The sequence below is a fragment of the Maylandia zebra genome, linkage group LG8, assembly GCF_041146795.1.
Source record: "Maylandia zebra isolate NMK-2024a linkage group LG8, Mzebra_GT3a, whole genome shotgun sequence".
Lineage (NCBI taxonomy): Eukaryota > Metazoa > Chordata > Actinopteri > Cichliformes > Cichlidae > Maylandia > Maylandia zebra.
The window spans coordinates 17,065,616-17,086,430 of record NC_135174.1 but is presented as its reverse complement, the minus strand read 5'-3'; the positions used below and the strand labels follow the sequence as shown (position 1 = coordinate 17,086,430).

Genomic DNA, 20,815 nt, shown 5'->3' with positions numbered 1-20,815 from the left:
TTTTGGAGGGGTTCATATCAATCTATACAACAAGATCAGTTGTTTTCCAGGCAAACTTTAACCTATGCAAATGTCAGCTAGCATGTTGCTATTTTGCATGTACAGTGTTCACAAAGCTTATCAGCTAAAGCAGGGATTCTTGTGTTATTTCTTTTTATGGCAACTTCACTTGCAGAAGCATAAAGAAGTTCACACCCCATGCTTACTAATTTAGCAATTCGTACCCATTTACAAAAAAAAAAAAAGATGGTAGCATCATTTTCTTGTTTTCCACAAAAATCATATTAAATAAACTGATGTTCACCACTGATCAGAATGTGCAGTATGTGTAAATTATAAATATATTTTCCCACTTTTCCATGCTAGTTGCTTAACAAACATATAAGAAGCCATAGCTAGAAGCTTAATTTGTACCATTGTGTTTTTCCCCTTTTGCTTTGTTTTCTTGTAGCGCAATTATAAAAGATTTAAAAAAGCAAAAAATTCTACTTGGCTGTACTTTTGATGTGTTTTGTCTGACAGAATCCAAAAGCAACGACACGAATTCATTATTTGCGATCCAGGAACGTAGATAAATATTTAAAGGGCAATAAAGAATGAAGTGAGCCACAGTGGTATGAATGTTTTATTTCAAAAACTGGATCAAGAAGCAAACGTCATATGAAAAAGAAACAACTTAACTGCTCTTTTATGACCCTATAAATATATAGCACATGAGCTAATGTGTATCTGTGTATGTATAGTTAAAAAACAATATCTCCTCGAGGACTACAAGATACTGTGCATTCATTAGAACACTGAACCAGTGTTTTCTTTATAATAAACATAGTGGTTCTTACCCAGAGCTGCAGTACTGCTAAAAATCCAGGTTAACAGATAATTGTTTGTCACATTGAGAGAGGGCTGATTGCATAATTCTGTCATTCTGATTGTTTGTTTGTTTTAATGGTACTCATGAGGGAATATAGGAAGAGAACAATAACAACCATCTTTCCTTTTAATTTGAGATTGCAGCTATATAAATGTGGCTGTTCATAGTTCAATTTTGGTTCATTTTTAAAGAAGAATGTGCTGCTTTTTTATAATAGAGATGGAGACAGAAGAGGTGACTAAGCAGTGGGATTCAATCCAAGATCAGCAAAGTGTCACTGTGGGTCAAGAGATGTGCCACTCTCACAGAAGCCTGCAACACAAGGGAGATAAGTAGCATTATTAACTATATGGTAGCTTAAACATCTTTATCTCCTGCATGCGTTAGTACTGAGCATTTTATTTTCCTATATTTCTGAAAATATTGGCAATATAGGCCAGGCAGACACTGACCACAAGAATTTTCACCTTTTAATTTAGTCAATTATTCACTTGGTCTTTTACCCTATTGAATGACGGACTGATAAAAGCCACAGATCAAAGAATCAAAGCATAGTCAACTCACCGGTGTGTGCAACCCGTCTGTATTTACCCAACAGACAGAGGTCTGTCTTCTTCTGGAGGACAACTGGCTGGTCTTCTGGCCTTAGGCCAGTTGAGTGACGAGAGAATATGAAGGAGTACCCATCTAGGCAAGTGCCATCAGCGTCCACTAGTCTGCAGGAGTAGTGGACTGCGTAGTTGTCATAGTCAGTGTCAATAACCCAGTGGTCATCATCTAAGAGCACGGAGAGTGTGGAGGAGAGGTTACTTTTGCAAAACCATTCATTTACAAATTTTCAACTTACATACTGAGAAAAACAAAAAACAACAAAGAAAGTATGAAGCCAAAATAACAGAAAAAAAAAAATATATATATGTATATTTTTTCACTTAAAAAAACATTAAAGTAATATTAATAATACAGCTGTTTGATCCAGTGGTGGATACTGATGTTTTAGTGATTGCATCCCGTGTCTAAAATTATTACTTAACCTCCTTTTTCTTTAATAACACAGTAAATACATAGTCATACCCCCTGACGTTAAAATTGAACTCAACAAAACACTATTCATTTTCCAGTGTCCGGGGTCACGAATTAAGTGCAGCAGTTGATAATTATGTTATATTATCAGTTGGCTTAAGGTCAAAACCCCCTTGGTGGTGACTATCAAGTAACAATTACAGTGTCTGGTCGTTCATTGTTGAAAGGATTTCTTTTTAAAGTCTGAACAAAGACAAATTTGATTCAACATGAAAGTTAAAGGTGCTTTTCACTTCATAACTTACTTCCTGTCTGCAAGTAGGATGCAGCTCCCCAATACTTCATCTTAAACTTTGCAGGGTCAGCAGTCTCCTCGAATGTGGCAAACATGTGGGCACACATCTCCCAGTTGCTAGAGGTCAAACAGAGAGAATAAGTCATTACAAAAAATGCGAGACAAAAAAAATCTCATATTGCAAATTGCACACGTTCAAAGCAAAAGCCTCCACAGAACAGAGCCTACTTGAGGATGATGACTCTGCCTTGGGCGGTGGCACTCATTTTGCCATCTTCTTCAATATTTATCTGGGCTACGACGTTATCAAGCAAGAACAGGCCTTCTGGATCCTTCTTCCCTACAGCATACCATGTCCCTGCATACTACGAGTAGAAGAACACATTAAAGAAAAATCACGGTGGAATAGTACTACTCAGAAATTATGTAAAACATTTTTTTTAAATAACAACGTAGTTAATATTTTTCAACTCACCCTAGTTTTGTCGAAATTCTGCATGACGTTGATGTTGGCTACCTGGCAGTCCTGTGCCCAGGACAGTGCCAGGAGAGAGAGGGCTACAACGTACCGAAGCATTCTACCTCCGAGGAAAGAAGAAGAGAAAGAAGGCACAGACCACAGACAGTTAGAGAAAAAAAGGAGGCATAATGGAGAACAACAACAGAAATACAGACATGCACACTGCACTGCAAGTCCTCAAGACGAGCAGAATGTGATGAAACTCCAAAAAGTACTTCCACAGGGCTACAATAGTGTTTAAAAAATAAAACCAATACCAGAAAAAATGATATATCTTTAAATATTTGACTGAAAATGTAAAAGCAAAACCCCCCAAAAAACAATCCATATGAGTGTGTACCTTGATACCACAAAGACTCCAAAGAAATCCTCTGATTTTCAGTCTGGACTGGCCTTAAATACAGCTGGCCAGTATTACATAATAACTTCTGGAGACCCAGAGCGCCCCTGCTTTCCCCACAGCGAGTTTGCCTTCCATTGGACAAACATTTACATAACCGCAGACCCCACTCCTATTGATTTATGTGTTCTGCACATTTGGTGGACCACCCCTCCCAATCTCCTATTTTTATCAATGCAATGACTGGTAGAACCAGAAAGATCGGATCTACATGTATATCTTTTTTTGAGGGGGGAGGGTTCTTTCTGTATTTGCCAAAGAAATCATAAAGCACGCTTTGACCAGCATCTGTGTTATTGCATCAGTTGTTTTCATCTTCCAGCTCCGTGTTTGTGTAACTGGAGCTCAGAGTCCACGCTCGGCAGAAAATAATCAATGCGAAAGAAAGGTGATTACGTCTTTTCTCAAAGCAAAGTCTGAAGTTTCAAACGGAGGTCAATAATGATAGGAACTGTTAGCACAACATATATGGAAGCTGATCTTTATGTATTTTAACCTTTGGGATTAATCCATGTCAATGAAATCCAGAGCGCTTAATGCTGTCGATCATAGCTGAACACAAAAGAAGCTTATCGATCGGTTCTTGTGCTGAAGAAAGTGGATCGTGCTCGATTGCCATCAGGCATGAACAATGTTTCCCAAATGTTTCACGCTTGCATTATTTTGTTTTTTTGAAAGGTTTGCACAGTTAAAATACACTTTGGCATAAAAAAGAAATACCTACTCTACTCTCTAAGACAGGTCTGTTTTTCGTCTGCTGGGGCTTTTTCTTTTAAATACATCGATGCTGTTGTTTTTCACTAAGATCGTAAAACCGGTCTTCTGAGAGCTCAGCTGAATAAAGAAGAGCAAAAGTGAAGCCAAACATCTGCAGATTGCATAACCAAAGAGCTGGCCAGCTGAAAAACAGGGCAATCACTCTTGAGTAGAAATAATAGCTCCTGGAATTTGGCCAGAGGTGCTGTAACATTTCACAGTTGTGAACGCTGGCCAAGAAGCTATATACATTGCACTGCCAGATTTGTCTGTGCGTTAAACATTTATTGTGTGCTGGTGAATAGGAATGTAGTGCTTGAAGTAAGAGCGAGTTTCTTTTTTCTCATGGAAAAGTAAGTTAGTAAAAATCCCTGTATAAAATTGGAACTTGAGTAAAACACCTCATGGCTACATCCACAGTCCCCATCTGAACTTTGGAGCTTTGAAGAGGGCAAAAGCACTGAACACGCGCCGATTGAATTTGGGTAGAGTAGTATGTCCCCTTGTAACATAATCCAATCAAATTCCACCCCTACCTGTGCCCTTAAGGGCCAAAATGTAGGACTGACAATGTCAAGATGTATTGGATATACATTGTACAGATTTGATCACGATTAAATGATTAGGAGTGCAATTTGCAAATCTCATCTCATCTTATCCAAACAGATCAATCATTCACAAGGATCCATTAAGTGCAGTGGTTTTTAATCATTAATCGACCTATTTAGCAAAATGCTTACAACTTTCTTATGTTCCAATTACTGGCATTCATAATTATTTTATAGTATCTTTTTTTTAATTGCTGTCTTTTCTGTTATTATTCTATTCCTCTACATATGTACAGAATTCACCTGCTTGCTGCTACTACTGCACATTCACCTAATGTATATACTATATATATAATGTTCTTCCTCTACCACCCCCACCCCCCATTTTTGCACATGTCGAGGAGCGTGTGTTATACTTGTATAACTATGCATGTGACAAATAAAGAACCTTGAAGCTTGAACCTATGTAAGCGTATAAAGGATACTGAGCACAGAGACTGAAGAAGTCACTCGGATGAGTGACGAAACATTTCTCCCACTGAAAACGCTACGTCCAGATGTACATAATCAACCTTTTGGGATATATAAAGGATAGTGCACGTGGGGGTTGGGGGGAGAGGACACATTGTGTAACCAAGGTAAAACAAGTTCACATCTGTGAAGCTTAAGGTCCAAAAACACAATGATGTCAAACAGTGAATGAATAATTATCAACACAAATCGGCTGTCTGCATTATTTATAAAATCATTCTGATTTTGCTACAAATTCTGTTCATGATTTATTTGTTATTGGTAATGTTACCATATGTGGACATTAACAAAAGGTAATAGTTAGTGTTACATTAAGAATATCATCTATGTGTGATATCATTAGGGTCTTTAGAAGTGGTAGTAAAAACACTCCATGATCACGATATGCAGTTATGGTATCCACATTTTATTAACATCAAGAATCTAATGTTAACCATGCCCCAGATTGTATGGAGATAGCACATAGACACATATAAACATACAAGCCAATAGTCTGAGGAGTGAAAATGTGTCTGTAAAATAACAATATGACCTGGACTTTGGGCACAATTTGGCTGAAGACTCTGTATAAGATCCTTGTATGTAATTTTGATTAAATTCAAACTAATACTGTTTCGTTCTCTTGACACACAATGGATTCCACAAGCTCATGGGTCCTTTGGCTAGATGAGCTAATAATAAAATAAAAGCTGTGACAAATTCAGGACTCCTGAAGATACCTGGTGTTAATCAAAACTGATTTAACTTTGACAGTGTGACTTCATGTGTGACAGCTGAGCTGCCTGGTGTGTGCATAATTTGCCATGGCCGATCCTTTTCTAAATATAGGTTTATGTTTAATAGAGGGCATGGTTAGCACCAATGGATGAAGAACATTGAGAAGATCCTGGATGTGAATCCATTGAGCTGCCAGGTGGGTTTTCTGTTTGGCATTTGCGTGTTCTCTCTGTACCTGTGTGGGTTCTCTCCAGGTTCTCCAGCTTCCTCCCACAGTCCAAAACATGCTGTTGGGTTAATTGGTGATTATAAATTAGCTGTAGGTGTGAGTGCTTTTCTGTCTCTCTGTGTTAGCCCTTATGATAGATGGGCAACTTGTCAAAGGTGTACACCACCTTTCGCCCTATGACATCTGGGATAGGCTCCAGCCAAGATGCAAACCTGAACTGACTAAAAAGACGGATGGCTTTAATAGATAAAAATGTGCTTAAATGATAATCCGCTGGCAATGCATACTGCCATGTCACGAAGAATGACTCCTTTAAACACAACTTTACCTCCTCATTGATATCCTACTACTATCAGAAAGATCAAAAAGATTTATTACAGTAGCATGCACTGCACATAAAAACATCTCCTTCTGTTTGCTAGTATGCATGGATCATGTAAAAGTAACAAACAAACACCTGAGTAGTGTGTGCTTATTAATCAAAGGTGAAAAAATCTTACAAAAAAGGAAATAAAAGAAAGGATAATGAATAAAATGAGGGCATATTTGAAAGAAAAAGTATATTAGACTGGCAAATTTGGTGTCTTTGTATCCAGAAAGAAACAATTCCTAATAATGCTTATGCACCTGAGGCCTGTACTAGCTAGCTGCTTTCCGTCCGTGCTGGTGGGCAGATAAAGTGCAATGGTTAGAAAATTTGTGTTTGGACATGTTTGATCTCACAGTGCTTCGTCTAATAAATGTGCAAATACATTCCGACAGGACCTGAATTATGTTGGTATCAAATGTTCAGCTACTGAACTACTACTGAATGAATGGAATTGCAGAGAGATCAAAATAACTGGTCCTTTTGTCCATAGTGTCATATCCTGAAAAGTACTCAAAACACACAAAATATAATAAAAATGTTTTTTTATATATTTGTAGAAAACACATATGAATACACAACCAAGAAAATACCCATCTGATAGCTGATTTTCTGTCTGCCTGTCCTTCCTCCTCCACACACTAGAAGCCAACCACCTCCTCCCGCTGTGAAATTGACTAGTCTAATTTATTTCCACAAACCCTGCTAAATCCGCACGCCCACACACACACCTTTTGTAGTTCTCACTTTTGATAGGCTTGTCTCCTTAATCCTTACAGCAGAAACAAAAAAATAAATAAATAAGTAGAAAAAAAAATGGGACACTCCTTTTCTCAAAGACCTGCCAGCAGCTAACCAGACAGTGGCGTTCGGTTAATAATAGCCAGCCATGGTTGTTTTGTACCCATCCAAGTTCAGCTAATTGACCAATTTCCAGTTCCAGCACTGATGCCTCCACGAAGGTTTCATTAGAGCGCAGGTAGGCTGCCCACACACTGTGAGCTTTAAATAGACGATTATGGCCAGGGACACAATCGCTGCCAGAGACTGATGCTATTTAAGTAAACTACTTCCTCCACTGTAGCAGCAACCACAATAACACAACAGTGACAAACCTAAAGCAAGGTTGGCTCGCTAGGAAAGCCCTCAATTTAATTCATAACTACAGTTAACAGTGACTGCACATTAGCCTGTAGCAGGGATTCCCAAAGTGTGGGCCGGGCTCCTGGTGGACTGCAGAAAAACATAAATTTAGTTCAAAACTGCTTACTTAGTATGCACCGTTACATATTTACATAAATGTATTTATTTATATAAAAAGTGAATTAAAACTGGTAATTGGAGATGTTTAGTTTTTGATATTACTCATTACTCTGACCTAGATTTATTGGAGTTTGTGTCCCAGTGGTGAGTGGTTCATGCATTGGGTAGTATAGCTGGGCAGATCTATTTAAATATTGATAGTATCAATACCGATGCAGGTATTGGTAGTAGTGATACTAGCACAATAGTATCAATCAATATAATAGGATACCAGTCTCTATCCTATTATTTCAGGATGTAGGCCACTGAGTTGTGTTGAATTAATTATTTTATTTGGAAATTACAATAATATACCTCAAACACTCACTATGAAAAATGACCCAAAGTGCTTAAGAGACAAAACCAAAAAACTCCCAACCCAAAAAACACAGTTTCAAAATATAATAAGCACCGAAAAAGCTGTTTTGTTGTGTTAACTAATTGTTGTGGAAAGTAAAAGTCACATTGATTTGATGGTCATTTAAAATGTGTTCAAAATGTGCGAACTGCTGATGATTCATGTAATAGATCATAACACAGTTACACAAGCTGCCTTTTGAAGTTAAAGGTTTTACTATCAGTATTGATATCAGCAATACTGGCTCTGCATTTGCTTGGTGTTGCATTGATATCAACATTACTACTGGGTAGCACTAGCCAGTAATTTATAGCCAACAGTCTGTGTTGTTTATGCTTATTAAATAATATTTTCAAGGTAAAACATCACTTTGTCTTGTATTTTGATTAGAGTGAAGATTTAAGATTGAGTGGGCCCCATGAGAGTTTGTGGTTTTTGAGTGGGCCACAGCACTCTTGATGTGACTTGATCTGACTGTTTTTTGTTGTCTCTGTATCATCATAGGGTCTATATCTCAAAGCACCTTGAGGTGAGACGGTTGTAGTAATTTGGTGCCGTATAAATAAAACTGAATTTGGGAATGGCTTGCCTGTAGGTTGGTGGAGGAAGTGATAGAATACTGCTGTGTATCTCGTAGAAAGCTACTTTCAGCTGCTCGCTGTCACACGGGGTCACCACAGCATGCAGCTCTGCATGTTTTGTTTTGGCAGAGTTGGACGCCGGATGCCCTTCCTGACACAACCCCACAGGGGATTTGTGTCTCAGGCTGGAATCAAACCAGCAACCTTTCACCTGTTTGCTGAATGTGTAAACCACTAGACGATGGATCCTCACTGATGTGACTCTTATATACAGCTAGAAATGAATATTAGGGCAAAAAAAACACTTATTTTGGGGGCAAATTTTTAGTTGGGGTGCTGGCCAGCTATTTAATCCCCCTACAGCTGCAGGGATGCAAGTATCAACCAATTTCATGGCAGCTATTTTTAACCGAATCAGATAAATACAGGTAACAGCATCTTACTAAGACGTTAATGAAGCTTCTGTCCTATTGAACCGCAGGGGATAAATTAGCATTATTGGTAACACCTGTGTTGCTATTTCCTGTCCTAAAGGTAACTAAGGTCTGTGGACTTTAGTTTCTCGCCAAAATGCCTGACACCCTGTTTCTTCAGTGACAGCTCCCTTTTGTTATTCTTTACCTCTCCACCATGCCCAGTCTGACATCTGACCTGACAACAATCTGTTTCTCCTCCCTCCAGCTTCACATAGCAAGGATTGCCCAATATAAAATGATCAGGCTGGGATTTGCGGCCTAAGGACGCTTAAAGCAGGAGGTTTAATGTCATGACGTCACGTTAATTAGCGCCACTTTGATCCTTTCAGCCTCTTAGCCGCACTCTGCCCTGTTCTGTCTGTCGGTTGCCACGAGATGCGTTACTCCCTTTGGGGACCGCGGAGGAGGATGCACAGAGGCTCAAACGGACACTATTGATCCATCCACCCCTGCAGGCCCCAGCACAGCTCCTACCCTCCAGCTTGGCACTTTTTTCCCTGCAGGTGATGCTTTTTTAAAAGAAACAAAAACAAAAAAGGGGGGGACTGTGGCATAAAAAAGAAAGAAAAAATGGCAGACAAGGATAGTGTGGAAAAATATCTGGAAAACAACCCGCAGTTTGCAAAGGAGTACTTTGATAAGAAGCTGCGCGCTGAAGCTCTCACCGCCTCCTTTGAGGCCAACGTGGACATCAAAGACACCGCTTCGTTCAAGGATGTTAACGCCGTGCTAGAATCCGCCATCATTTTCGAGCTCGTCAAGGAGCTGCAGAAGCCGGAGAACATGGAGCAGGCCCTCCACAAAGTGCTGCAGAGAGTGGCCCTCATCATACAGGCTGACAGGCTCAGTTTCTACATGTGTCGAGGCAGAAACGGAACACTTGAGCTCGCCACCAGCCTCTTTGACGTGACTCCGACCTCCAAGTATGAGGCTAACCTGGTCGATCCGCAGACCGAAATCGTGTTTCCTCTGGAGATCGGTGTTGTCGGTTTTACCGCCACCTCCAAAAAAACGCAGAATGTTCCTGATGTGTCAAAGGTGAGGAGTTGTGACGTTTTGTGCTAAAATAAATAAACAAAACAAACTCAAAGAAAAAGTAATAATCTAGGTTAAAAATAAATAAATAATAACAATAATGACTAAATAAAATATTTTTTTCTTTTTTTTAAATAAAGGCTTTCATACAGAAATCAGCTACTATATAAAAGAGGCAATATCATAGTTTGTATCTATTTCCTACATTTATATTCATCTTCCCTGTATTATTTATATTTAATAAGGGTCCTGCTATAGTAAATACCGAAATAAGCTAATAACAGAGAGGAAACATATATTTTTCACATATTTTTCACATCGTGCCATGTTTTTTCTAAACCAGGTAAATATCAGAATTATTTGTCATGTGTCTGCATCTACTGCAAAAATGTGCCTGCAGCACTGATTGTTTTCATCTTCTAACTGAAGACAGTTACTAATTATATAAAAATGTAATGTAGTTGTTTGTTTGAAAATGAAAGGTTTTGGTAGTTGATGAACATATGAAAATTTCACGGCCTTTGTAGTTTCAAATAAATAGTTTGGTTTAATAAGACGTGCTGAAAGTTATTTGCTTTTTCTCTCCCCTCAGAATAACAAGTTCTCTGACTTCGTGGACAAACAGACTGGATACAAGACCAAATGCATGATGACCTTCCCTCTGATGGCTGAAAAAGAGTGCCTTGGAGTCGTCATGGCGCTAAACAAAATAGGAGCAGAGCATTTCACTCCAGAAGATGAGGCGGTAAGGATACAAGCTTAAGTGTGTGTGTATATATATATATATATATATATATACATACATATATATGGGTTTATCCCTAATGGCTTTCAGCGTGTGGCATTACATAATGTTATTAGAGTGTCATCAAACGATTATTACGCCCTCTTTGTCTTAACGTCTAAACTGCATCTTATTTGGCAGTAATTGTGTTAAACACATGCATAGTTGCTCTTCTTTTACTTTCAAAACCCTGCGCTCAAGCCGTTTGAACTGTGCAGCTAAATAAAGGTTATTGGCGTAATTACATCTTACCAGTGGGGTGCAAAACACTTCAATTATGTCAGTGGGAGCCAATCAGACCTGAGTGACTCGGTGCGATTGCTTTCGAGCACTAACGTTTAAGTAAGGCATAAAGATTTAAGTATGATTCTGTTATCTCTGTAGTCTGCATCAGAGACCATTCACTACTGCCTCTGAAGCCATACGCTCACAATGAGGTACAATTACTGGAAGATTAAACTGGGTCAGAAGGAAATTGTGGTTTTTTTACAGACTCTTGGGAGTCTGGCGATAGTGTCTGGTAACAGTGATGATTTTCAGAAGGAGAGAATTGGTTGATGATGTGCAGGGCAAAGCCTTTAACTCCTAAGATGAAAATCTTGCACCATACAAAAGTAATTTCCAGCATTTAAGAAAAAAAAAAACCCACGCACTTAGGATCAAAGTGAAATGAGATTTCACCTGCTTTCTATCATATTATTCCTACACAGTTACCGTTATACGCAAAATCGTGTTGCGAAGTTGCACTGTAGCAGTAAAGGTTCTCATGTGTCACAGCTTTGAACCTGCTGTCTAATCTGATTTGGTCCTTAGCTCTTCCACAAGTACATGAACTTTGCTCAAGTCATCGCCCTGCAGCACTACACAGCCTACATGTGGAATGTGGAATCCAGGAGAAGTCAGGTAAACCCAACTGTGCCGTGTGTTCAGTCTAAAATCACTGATGATTCTGTCTCCTTTAAAATCTGTATTTAAAGAAAAAACAAAAACAAGCATTTCCCCCACATGCTTTCCTGCATTCACGTTTTTACTTCTGACTTTAGGTGCTGCTCTGGTCAGCCAGTAAAGTGTTTGAGGAGTTGACAGACATTGAGAGACAGTTCCACAAAGCACTGTACACCGTAAGGACCTATCTACAGTGTGAAAGATACTCAGTCTGTCTGTTGGACATGACCAAAGAGAAGGTTGGTTTTGCAGAATTGATTCAGTTATGCAGTTAGGTAGCTGCACACATAAATAACCCGATGCAGTCATTTCCTGGGTTTTATTTTCCTCCAGGAATTTTATGATGAATGGCCGGTGAAACTTGGAGATGTGGAACCTTATAAAGGACCCAAAACACCAGACGGCAGGGTAAGACTTTCATTTATATCTTCATTAAATCAGCTCTCTTTTTCCATGTGGCATTTTTACCTAATTACATTTTTTTTTGCAAAGATCATCATCAAGATCATTTGCTTTTTGTACAGGAAGTCAACTTTTACAAGATCATTGACTACCTCCTGGAAGGCAAAGAAGAAATCAAAGTCATACCGTGAGCAACACCGGCTACATACAAATGCACTCAAACATTTCATTTCAATATACAACATAAAAGCCAAAGTGCACTTCCCAAAACCGCTGACTTTAAGTAAGTAATTTTCTGCTCTTTATCACTTCTTCTCCTTCCCGCCTGTCAGCTCTGGCATCACTACATTACCCAAAATGAATAATAAAAAAAAATAAAGTCACTAACGAGGAGCCTATAGAGAGTTTAAAGAGCTCGTCTTGGCACAGCAGTGCGTTAGGATCATGATATTCATTTGTAATTTAATTAGTAATTTAACAACAAGTCAAACTACTAATTAAATTGAGTACAATTACTTTAATAAACAATTTGATTACATGTGAATTGTCCTGGTAATTGTGTTACATAAGTGCAAACTACAACTTTAAATCGACTGGAATCTGGTCAAATAAAACGTACTTGAGTCAGTTTACCACAAGAATGAATTATTTTAAGAAATAAACATTTCATTTTTATATTTCAGTTGCATTTTACTCAAAACTATTACCTCATGTTTATGGGAGCAAATAATTTTTTTGCGAGTATGTGTCCTTGACTTGTAATTGAGAACATTATAAATTTGAGAGGCTATATTTTTCAAAATAAAAGTCCTAGCTAGTCCATGTACAAAATGGTCAAAATTGCAGGTAGTCAGTACATTTTAAAATAGATGAAGCAGTCACGCTTGCCCACAACATTAATCTTCTATTTAGATAAGAAGTAATTCTGGGGGGGGGTCTGATGAATGTTATTTGAAGACTAACAAGAAGGTGTATATGAGTAAGTCTGCTTTGAAAGAGTGCCCACTGTTTAATATGTGTCTCACTCAAATTCACCTTGCTGCGTGTGCTTCTTTTTGCAGTGGTCCCCCAGCCGATCACTGGGCTTTGGTTAGCGGCCTACCAACCTATGTGGCAGAGAATGGCTTTGTAAGTACATTTTCTTTTTAGCTGAATTACCAAAACGAGCAAAGAATGAAAGTAACCTGTGTACCCAACAACAACTGATGCGGTCTGATTAAAAACCAGTTGTGCATATAACCGGTGCATTTATGTGGAATACAATCTGCAAACTTTAAAGGCCACATGCAACAATCAAAGATAGATTGATTAAAACTGTTGATACATGTGAAAATATTTTTTTGTGACTGCTTGCAGATTTGCAACATGATGAATGTGGCTGCAGACGACTACTTCACTTTCCAGGTGCGGGACTTTTTCCTCTCTTTGTGCTTGGATGGTTAATGCACATTACACGAAAACATAAAACGTATAAAACACATCGCCGTGTCTTTCAGAAAGAGGCTGTGGACGAGACGGGGTTTGTCATCAAAAACGTCCTGTCGCTGCCCATCGTCAACAAGAAGGAAGAAATCGTGGGCATCGCCACGTTCTTCAACAGGAAAGACGGCAAACCGTTCGATGAATATGACGAACAGATCACTGAGGTTGGCGTCCTCTCTCACCCTCGCTGTGACCCTCACACACAATGTCATGTTGTTGTTTGTATGTAAATCTTTAGCACTCCTTCTCTGTAGCAGAAAACTGCATGAATTTGCATGTTGGCTGTATTACTACGCATATATTACACGAGGGAAAGTGTTTTTACAGGAGTTTGATGTAAATCAGGGTTATGCGGGGTCACAGCTCAGTAGATCCTGCTTCTTTTTTCTCATGCTTTCTTGATCTCGTTGTTTGCACCAGGCCCTGACACAGTTCCTCGGCTGGTCAGTGCTGAACTGTGACACCTATGACAAGCTGAACCGTATGGAGTGGAGGAAGGATATCGCCCAGGAGATGCTCATGTACCAGACCAGATGTACCACGGATGAGCTGCAGTCCATTCTGGTTAGCGTCACCTTGCCTTTTTCTTTCCCGAAACTTACCTCTGACCTCTCCGCATTTGTTCGAGAAGCAATTTAAGCAGGGATTTAAAGTAGTCAAAAGGTAATGCACTGTGAAAAGCTTATTGAGTAGCAGTCCTACATTACCAGCTATTAGGGAACTGATAGGAGGTCTAATGGATGATATATCCACTTGGCAAGAGAAGATTTGACAAGAGTTTACAAGGGTACTTCTGGGAGTACTTGTCTGAAATCTCTGAAAGTATAACATAACATGCAATGTAAATATCAGCTGAAATGCTTGTTCTCTCGTTTACAACCAGAACACCAAGGAGAAGTTTGATGCTGATCCTGAAGACTGCGACCAGAAAGAGATGTACAAACTGTTGGTGAGCTGCTCATCAGTCAATCGTTTCATTTAGTTTGAACCAAAATAAAGTTGGTCCACAAGAAAGACACTGTAAGCATTTCAGGGAATAAGCCACGCATGTCATGTGTTTCTGTTCAGAGGGCAAACATCCCGGTGGCAGACAACGTCAACGGCGAGAATCTGTACCTGTTCTCCTTCAGCGACTTCCCCGTGACCGAGTTCGACCTCATCAAAGCCGGCATTCGCATGTTCTTCGAACTCGGAGTCGTCGAGAAGTTTAAAGTTCCCGCAGAAGTGAGTCCTATAATCAGACGCTTGCTTTGATAAACCTGTTCAAACAAGACGCGCTCGAACTGCTCTCCCAGTTCTTTTATCATTTCTCGACGTGGCGTTCTTGTCCTTAAATGCTCCCGAAGCAAAGTTCTGATGCAAACATAAAGATGATCATCATGTTCCAAATCCTTTGGAACTTAAAACTGCTGCTATTTTATTAATAATGAGAGAAGAGACGAGCCTTGGGGACACAGAATGTTCGTGCCATCATCTGTGAATCTTTTTTGGCAACAGGCAAGCTGCCATGGCTCTGTTTCACTGGGAACAAAGAAGTGGATGCGATCCTTAATTAGACTGTCGAAGCGTGCCATGCTGTACTGCAGTTACAAATATGAGTGATTCTCTGTAGTGCTGTAGGGCAAGAGTTGCTTTCCTTAGGCATGAAAAGAAAGTGCACCAGCTATACAATTTCCTCTCCTTTTTGCTTTGTTTTTAAATCCGAACCCTCCCTTTCCCCCTCAGACACTGACCAGGTGGATGTACACCGTGAGGAAGGGTTATCGTGCCATTACCTACCACAACTGGAGGCACGGTTTCAACGTAGGCCACACTATGTTCTGCCTGCTGCAGGTAAGGCCTGCACAACATCCAGTTCTTGCTACATAGATTAAGCACAAGCCTTTTAAACTTTTCTAAGCTCTTATTTGACTCTTTCTTTTACTACAGACAGGAAAGCTAAGGAAATACTACACTGATCTCGATGCCTTTGCCATGGTGGCCGCTGCTTTCTGCCATGATATCGACCACAGAGGAACCAACAACCTCTACCAGACAAAGCAAGTCAAACCGACTCTTTTATGATCGTGTTTGGCAATATATGGACCAGTGTCTAAACTGTCTCTTTTTTCCCCCTGTAGGAGTTCATCTCCTCTGGCCAGACTTCATGGCTCCTCCATCATGGAGAGACACCATTTGGAGTACAGCAAGACTCTAATGGGGGAGGAGGTACGACATTTTTTCTTGTCCAGTAATTTCAGTTGTGATATTTAAAAAGGAAAAACACACGCGTTTGATCACTATTTATGATCTCCCGCAGAGCTTGAACATCTTCTGCAACCTCCAGAAGCGTCAGTTTGAGAATGTGCAGCACTTGTTCGACGTCTGCATCATCGCCACAGATCTGGCGCTTTACTTCAAGTAGGTTTGCTGCAGATCGGCCGTTTTGCAGCCACAGTTAATGCGAGACGTAAAACAACGGCTAGTCGAAGACGTGATCGCAAAAGCTGTAAAAAAGCAGCCCAGTTGATGTGACCTGTTTCTCTCCACACAGAAAGAGAACCATGTTCCAAAACATCGTGAATGCCACGGAGCCAATGACAGACGAAAAAGAGGCCACGGCTTTTGTTTCCACCAACCCCATCAGGAAGGAAATCGTCATGTATGTAAACTGATTTAACGTGCTGAGAAAAGTCTGTCAAGTTGATTTTAGAAAGATGAGGAGATTTCTGAGACAGCAGGCCACGGCAAATCATCAGCGTGTTGCACGTCCTGTTTTTTTTTCTTTGTCCCTCTGACTGTGTGTTTGTCTCACACCTTCAGGGCCATGATGATGACAGGTTGTGACTTGTCAGCCATCACCAAGCCCTGGGAGGTACAGAGCAAGGTGGGTGACCTTTGCAGCGCTGACATGGCCTGATTTCAAAATATCAGGTGAAGTTCACAAGAAAATAAAAACTCTCACTAATACGGGAAGAAATAAGCTATTTGTGTTATTCTGTTTGATATCAGTAAAAAAAGTTCCATATTTATAGCTGCTAGAAGACATCCTGACCTGAGCCGGTGAAATCCCATGTGTAGTTTGAAGAGTACTGAAAATAACTCGACGCGCTCATGCTGTATTTCCGCCACTGCGTGCCTTTGATTTCCCTGCATCATCACGCTTTGTTCTGTTTGTCGCCCTGTTTTGTCTGCAGGTGGCTCTGATGGTGGCTGCTGAGTTCTGGGAACAGGGCGATTTGGAGAGAAGTGTTTTGGACCAGCAACCAATTGTAAGAGCCGCACCCCCTCCTGTGGCTTTCTTCTTGTCCGTTCACGTTTTGGTTTGTTTTTTAGCATTACAGAGCAACTGTTTGACCCTCTTTCACCTGAAAACTCTTCCTCTTGTCTCTCTCAGCCCATGATGGACAGAAACTGTGCCGAACAGCTCCCCAAGATGCAGTGTGGTTTCATCGACTTTGTGTGCTCATTTGTGTACAAGGTGAAAACTTCTTTTTTTTTTTTACACTGTGCCGCCGTGCCAAAAGATGACTAGTGGAGGCTGGTAGTGAAACAGACAAGAAAGGAAGTCTGGTCTATGTTGCAGTAGTTTATCTGTATTTTTAAACAAGCGCTAATACTACTGCAACTGTGTAATCCTACTGTGAGGGGCCTTTAAGAAAGGCAGAGCCAAACAAAAATAACTTAGCACAGTCATTAATTTTACTCGGAGCCTTTATAGTGTTTCCAAGGCAATAATATTTATTTTCAAGCCCTCCTGAACAGCTCGATGAAAAGCCAGGTGTAAGTGTTCCCATATTTCATAAATAATAATTAGAACAGAGAGGACTCTGTGGTGATAAAGTTGAACACCAAAACGATACACCAAAACGTCACTGCACAGCGCAGGAGCAAAAACATTGGTGCCGATTGCAAACTGGCAATTTCACACGCAGTGTCATTATTAGCTTTACAGAAAGCAGCACAGCAGCATCAACCATCTTAGGTTGTGTAACAGGATGTATTGAGATTACCTGTTGAGCCCAGAAGGCCAGCTACACGACAGGTGAAGAAATTTAAAGAAACTACAGGACCTTTGGGGACACCGTGCTGGTGTGGTTTGGGTCTGTTTGTCCACAGAGAAGAGACACAGGCATGTTCTGAGTGATCACCTTTGGGATTTTTCCTAATCATGGCACAAAGAAACAAAGGACTCTGTCTGTACCTGATCAGTAAATTTATAGCAGGCGTCCTTCAAATACCCAGCATGCTTTCTGGTTCTGACTTTAAGCCCAGCCATTTCTTTCTCGGTTCAAGTTTGGGCACCAGTTCTACATCACTGGAAAGCGTGTATAAGTAATTAGTGTTGCTGTTAATTTGTCACCAGATGGTATTTACACTAGAATAAACACAAAGGCTACATCCATGAATCTGCTGTCCTTGCAGGCCGGTGCTGTAAGAGGCAGAACATATTAGTGCAAGAGGGGGGAAAAAACTGCATTCTTCCAGTTATTATATAACATAAGTAACACATACTTACATTTCATTTGTTTTTCTTTTCCCAGGAATTCTCAAGGTTCCACAAAGAGATCCAGCCTATGTTTGACGGCCTGAACAATAACAGGGCACACTGGAACGAGCTGGCTGAAGTATACAACGCGAAGATGAAGGCCATTGAGGATGAGAAGAAGAAACTAGAAGAAGAGGAAGCCAAGAAAGGTAAGAATATCTTTGTGCGATCATTAATCTGTTGGCTCGACAGAAGAGTTCATCTTTCTTTTTTCTTTTTTTCTTCTTTGTATATTTAGCTGGTGGTGGCGGCGGCGAAGGAGGGAAATCAAAGACGTGCACCATCTGTTAAGTTCCACCAGTGCTTGGATCTGAACTGATACAGTCTGTTTAGGACTAATCTAGACAACACTAGTCTTTCCTGGTCTGAAAGCTCATCTCATCGAAGCTTTTTCCTCGGTGTGGTCTCGCCTACACCGCTATAGTTCTGGTTATTCGCTGTTTCATTCATGTAGTCCGGTCCAGCCCTGTATGGTCTAGTCTGGTTCTGTGTAGCCTGCCAGGTCTGGTCTGCACTGCAGTTTGGAATAGACCCACCTAACCTTTTCTTCAAGGAGGGAAGAGTCAGAGACTTCACCGTGAAACCTGGAAGAGAAGCTGTTCGACTTTGAAAGACACGTTTCTCCTTCCTGCTGAACAATGCTGTGGACATTTTTAAAGAAAAATCATACTGTCGCAAAAATTCCTTAGCGTTAACCAAAAATATTTCTGACATGTTTTAAAAGTGTGGCTGGATAAACTTAAATATTCAGGAAGGAAAAACTAGTTATGTGTAGTTCAGATAGGGTGCAGCGTGTGGGGTGTACACATGCCAAAGCATGTACAGTGCTGCAGTAGACAATTCAGAGAGCGCTCCTGTTGGCAGTCAGTTAACACGCAGTATATTTTAATACTGTAGGTCGCACAACGCACTTAGCTGCTGCTATTTTGACAGTGGCAGACGTGATAAAGTGAGGGTAATGTAACGTCATGGCTACGGACCTGAGGAAAGGGGCTAAAGGGAATGTATGAAATGAATTCCTTCACATTAAGAGTAGGAAAGCTGCAATCTGAGGGATCTGTTAATGCTTTAGTGGTGAAAAGCAAGGAATGCATGTAATAGTGAGAAACGCACTGTCTTGAAATAAAGACCGATGTCTCTTACCTCAAAAGGCACTAAGAAGCTGTGTGAAGGTGTTTGTATTTTAATATGCAACTATATCTATATATACTTATATTTTTTTTTTTGATTATTTGAGTATTTTGTACTTGGACTGTCTTGGAAGGAGGATGGAGGGGAGCTTTGAAAGAGGACAAATTATCACTAGAATCACATCCAGACGTCGAGTCTGTGTTTTGAACTTTATCGTCAGCTTTGATGAATTCCTCTGAGCTGCGCTGAACTGGGAAAAGACACAATTTTACTACACGGGTATTAAGATTGAACTTACAATTTCTTATCGATTCCATTTAAAAGTCTTTTTAAATGTGAATGATTTCACATGTTTATAGTTTATGGCATAGGAATTGTAAAATGTAAATTGTATAAACTTATTGAAGGTTGTAAAGGCAACTTTTGCTTCTTGTAAGCAGGCGAGCGTTGCAGTAGATCTACCTCTTCTGTAAGAGGATTTGATTGCCTGCCAGTGTTTGCGATCCACACAGCTTTAAATAACCGTCTTACTGAGGAGGTAAAAAAAAAAGGCTTATCATATATATGTGCAGAGACTTGTTTTTGTGAAGATGCAGCTAGAGCATCATTGATTGTACGGTGGTACAGGCCAAAGTCGTCTCCTTCTTTCTTCATTGATGTAACCGTGAGACAAATAAGGCAATAACTGCTCAACTCAGTGTAAATCTATGCCACCCACGTAAAACCAAATTGAACCGATCTGGGCTGAAAACGTAAGAGTTTACAGTGCAAGCAGAGTGCACTTTCTTGTTAGCACTGCGGCTGTGGCTTTCATCTCCCTGTTACGCAATGTCTCCTCTAATCAATGTGGCATCAATCAGAGGCACTTGATCCTATCAGAAGGGCTTTGGGAGTACCTGGAAACTACCTTGTCTGCTGCTTGAGGTGAAGCGAGGAGCCGTTGTAATCCCTGGATCCAAAACTGTGCAAGAAAACAAACATTTACGAAATGTGAGAGATATGTTTCAGTGATTTCATAATCTTATCTTGCTGCACACATTTTATATGAAATCTTACACCATCAGTTCTGTCTCCAGTTATGTAAAAAAAAAAAAACAGCCCCTTGGCTTTTCTTTTGGATCATTTGTGTGACACAAAAAAGCACTATATACTTTCTACTTAATCCATCAACTGTCATTCAGACATTAGAGCTCTATCATTTGATGTATGAAATGACCTCTGTATGAGTCATGAGATGTAATATGTGTAAGCAAATAAAGGATATTATGGATGCAAAAGAGTAAAGAGCATCGCTTTTTTGGGCTTGAAAATAGGACAGCACGTGCAGAGGCGACGTTTTCTCTCTTCTTCGCAAGTTGAGTTATGCCGATTAAAATTAAACACAGGCAGAGAGTGAACCTGAGATCCTCTGGGCTTAGCTGCGACAGTGCTCGTCGGAAAGCCATATATCACCGGGGGATCTTAGAGGCTCCAAAGCTGGATGAGCCATTGGGGAAAGAGGATCAGTGGATTGGTTGTGATCCCTGCCCGATTC

At 40.1% G+C, this 20,815-nt stretch overlaps 2 protein-coding genes across 2 annotated transcripts; one reads left to right on the top strand and one right to left on the bottom strand.

Moving 5' to 3' along the window:
• Positions 1-612: 612 nt before the first annotated feature.
• Positions 613-3,201, bottom strand: rbp4 (retinol binding protein 4, plasma). Its single transcript, XM_004567510.5, has 6 exons — positions 3,050-3,201; positions 2,665-2,767; positions 2,418-2,554; positions 2,200-2,306; positions 1,436-1,648; positions 613-1,183 (listed from the first exon to the last, which is right to left on the bottom strand). The coding sequence occupies exons 2-6, from the start codon at positions 2,764-2,766 to the stop codon at positions 1,146-1,148; spliced, it is 597 nt and encodes a 198-aa protein (XP_004567567.1). The 5' UTR covers position 2,767; positions 3,050-3,201; the 3' UTR covers positions 613-1,145.
• A 6,125-nt stretch (positions 3,202-9,326) lies between these two features.
• On the top strand, positions 9,327-20,558 carry pde6c (phosphodiesterase 6C, cGMP-specific, cone, alpha prime). The gene is made up of 22 exons (XM_004567511.4): positions 9,327-10,012; positions 10,602-10,754; positions 11,607-11,696; positions 11,837-11,977; positions 12,072-12,146; positions 12,263-12,327; positions 13,202-13,268; positions 13,497-13,544; positions 13,637-13,786; positions 14,043-14,186; positions 14,506-14,571; positions 14,691-14,846; positions 15,348-15,455; positions 15,552-15,661; positions 15,743-15,830; positions 15,922-16,022; positions 16,156-16,263; positions 16,425-16,488; positions 16,799-16,873; positions 16,999-17,082; positions 18,146-18,299; positions 18,389-20,558. The coding sequence occupies exons 1-22, from the start codon at positions 9,545-9,547 to the stop codon at positions 18,439-18,441; spliced, it is 2,568 nt and encodes an 855-aa protein (XP_004567568.1). The 5' UTR covers positions 9,327-9,544; the 3' UTR covers positions 18,442-20,558.
• The last annotated feature ends 257 nt before the right edge of the window (positions 20,559-20,815 follow it).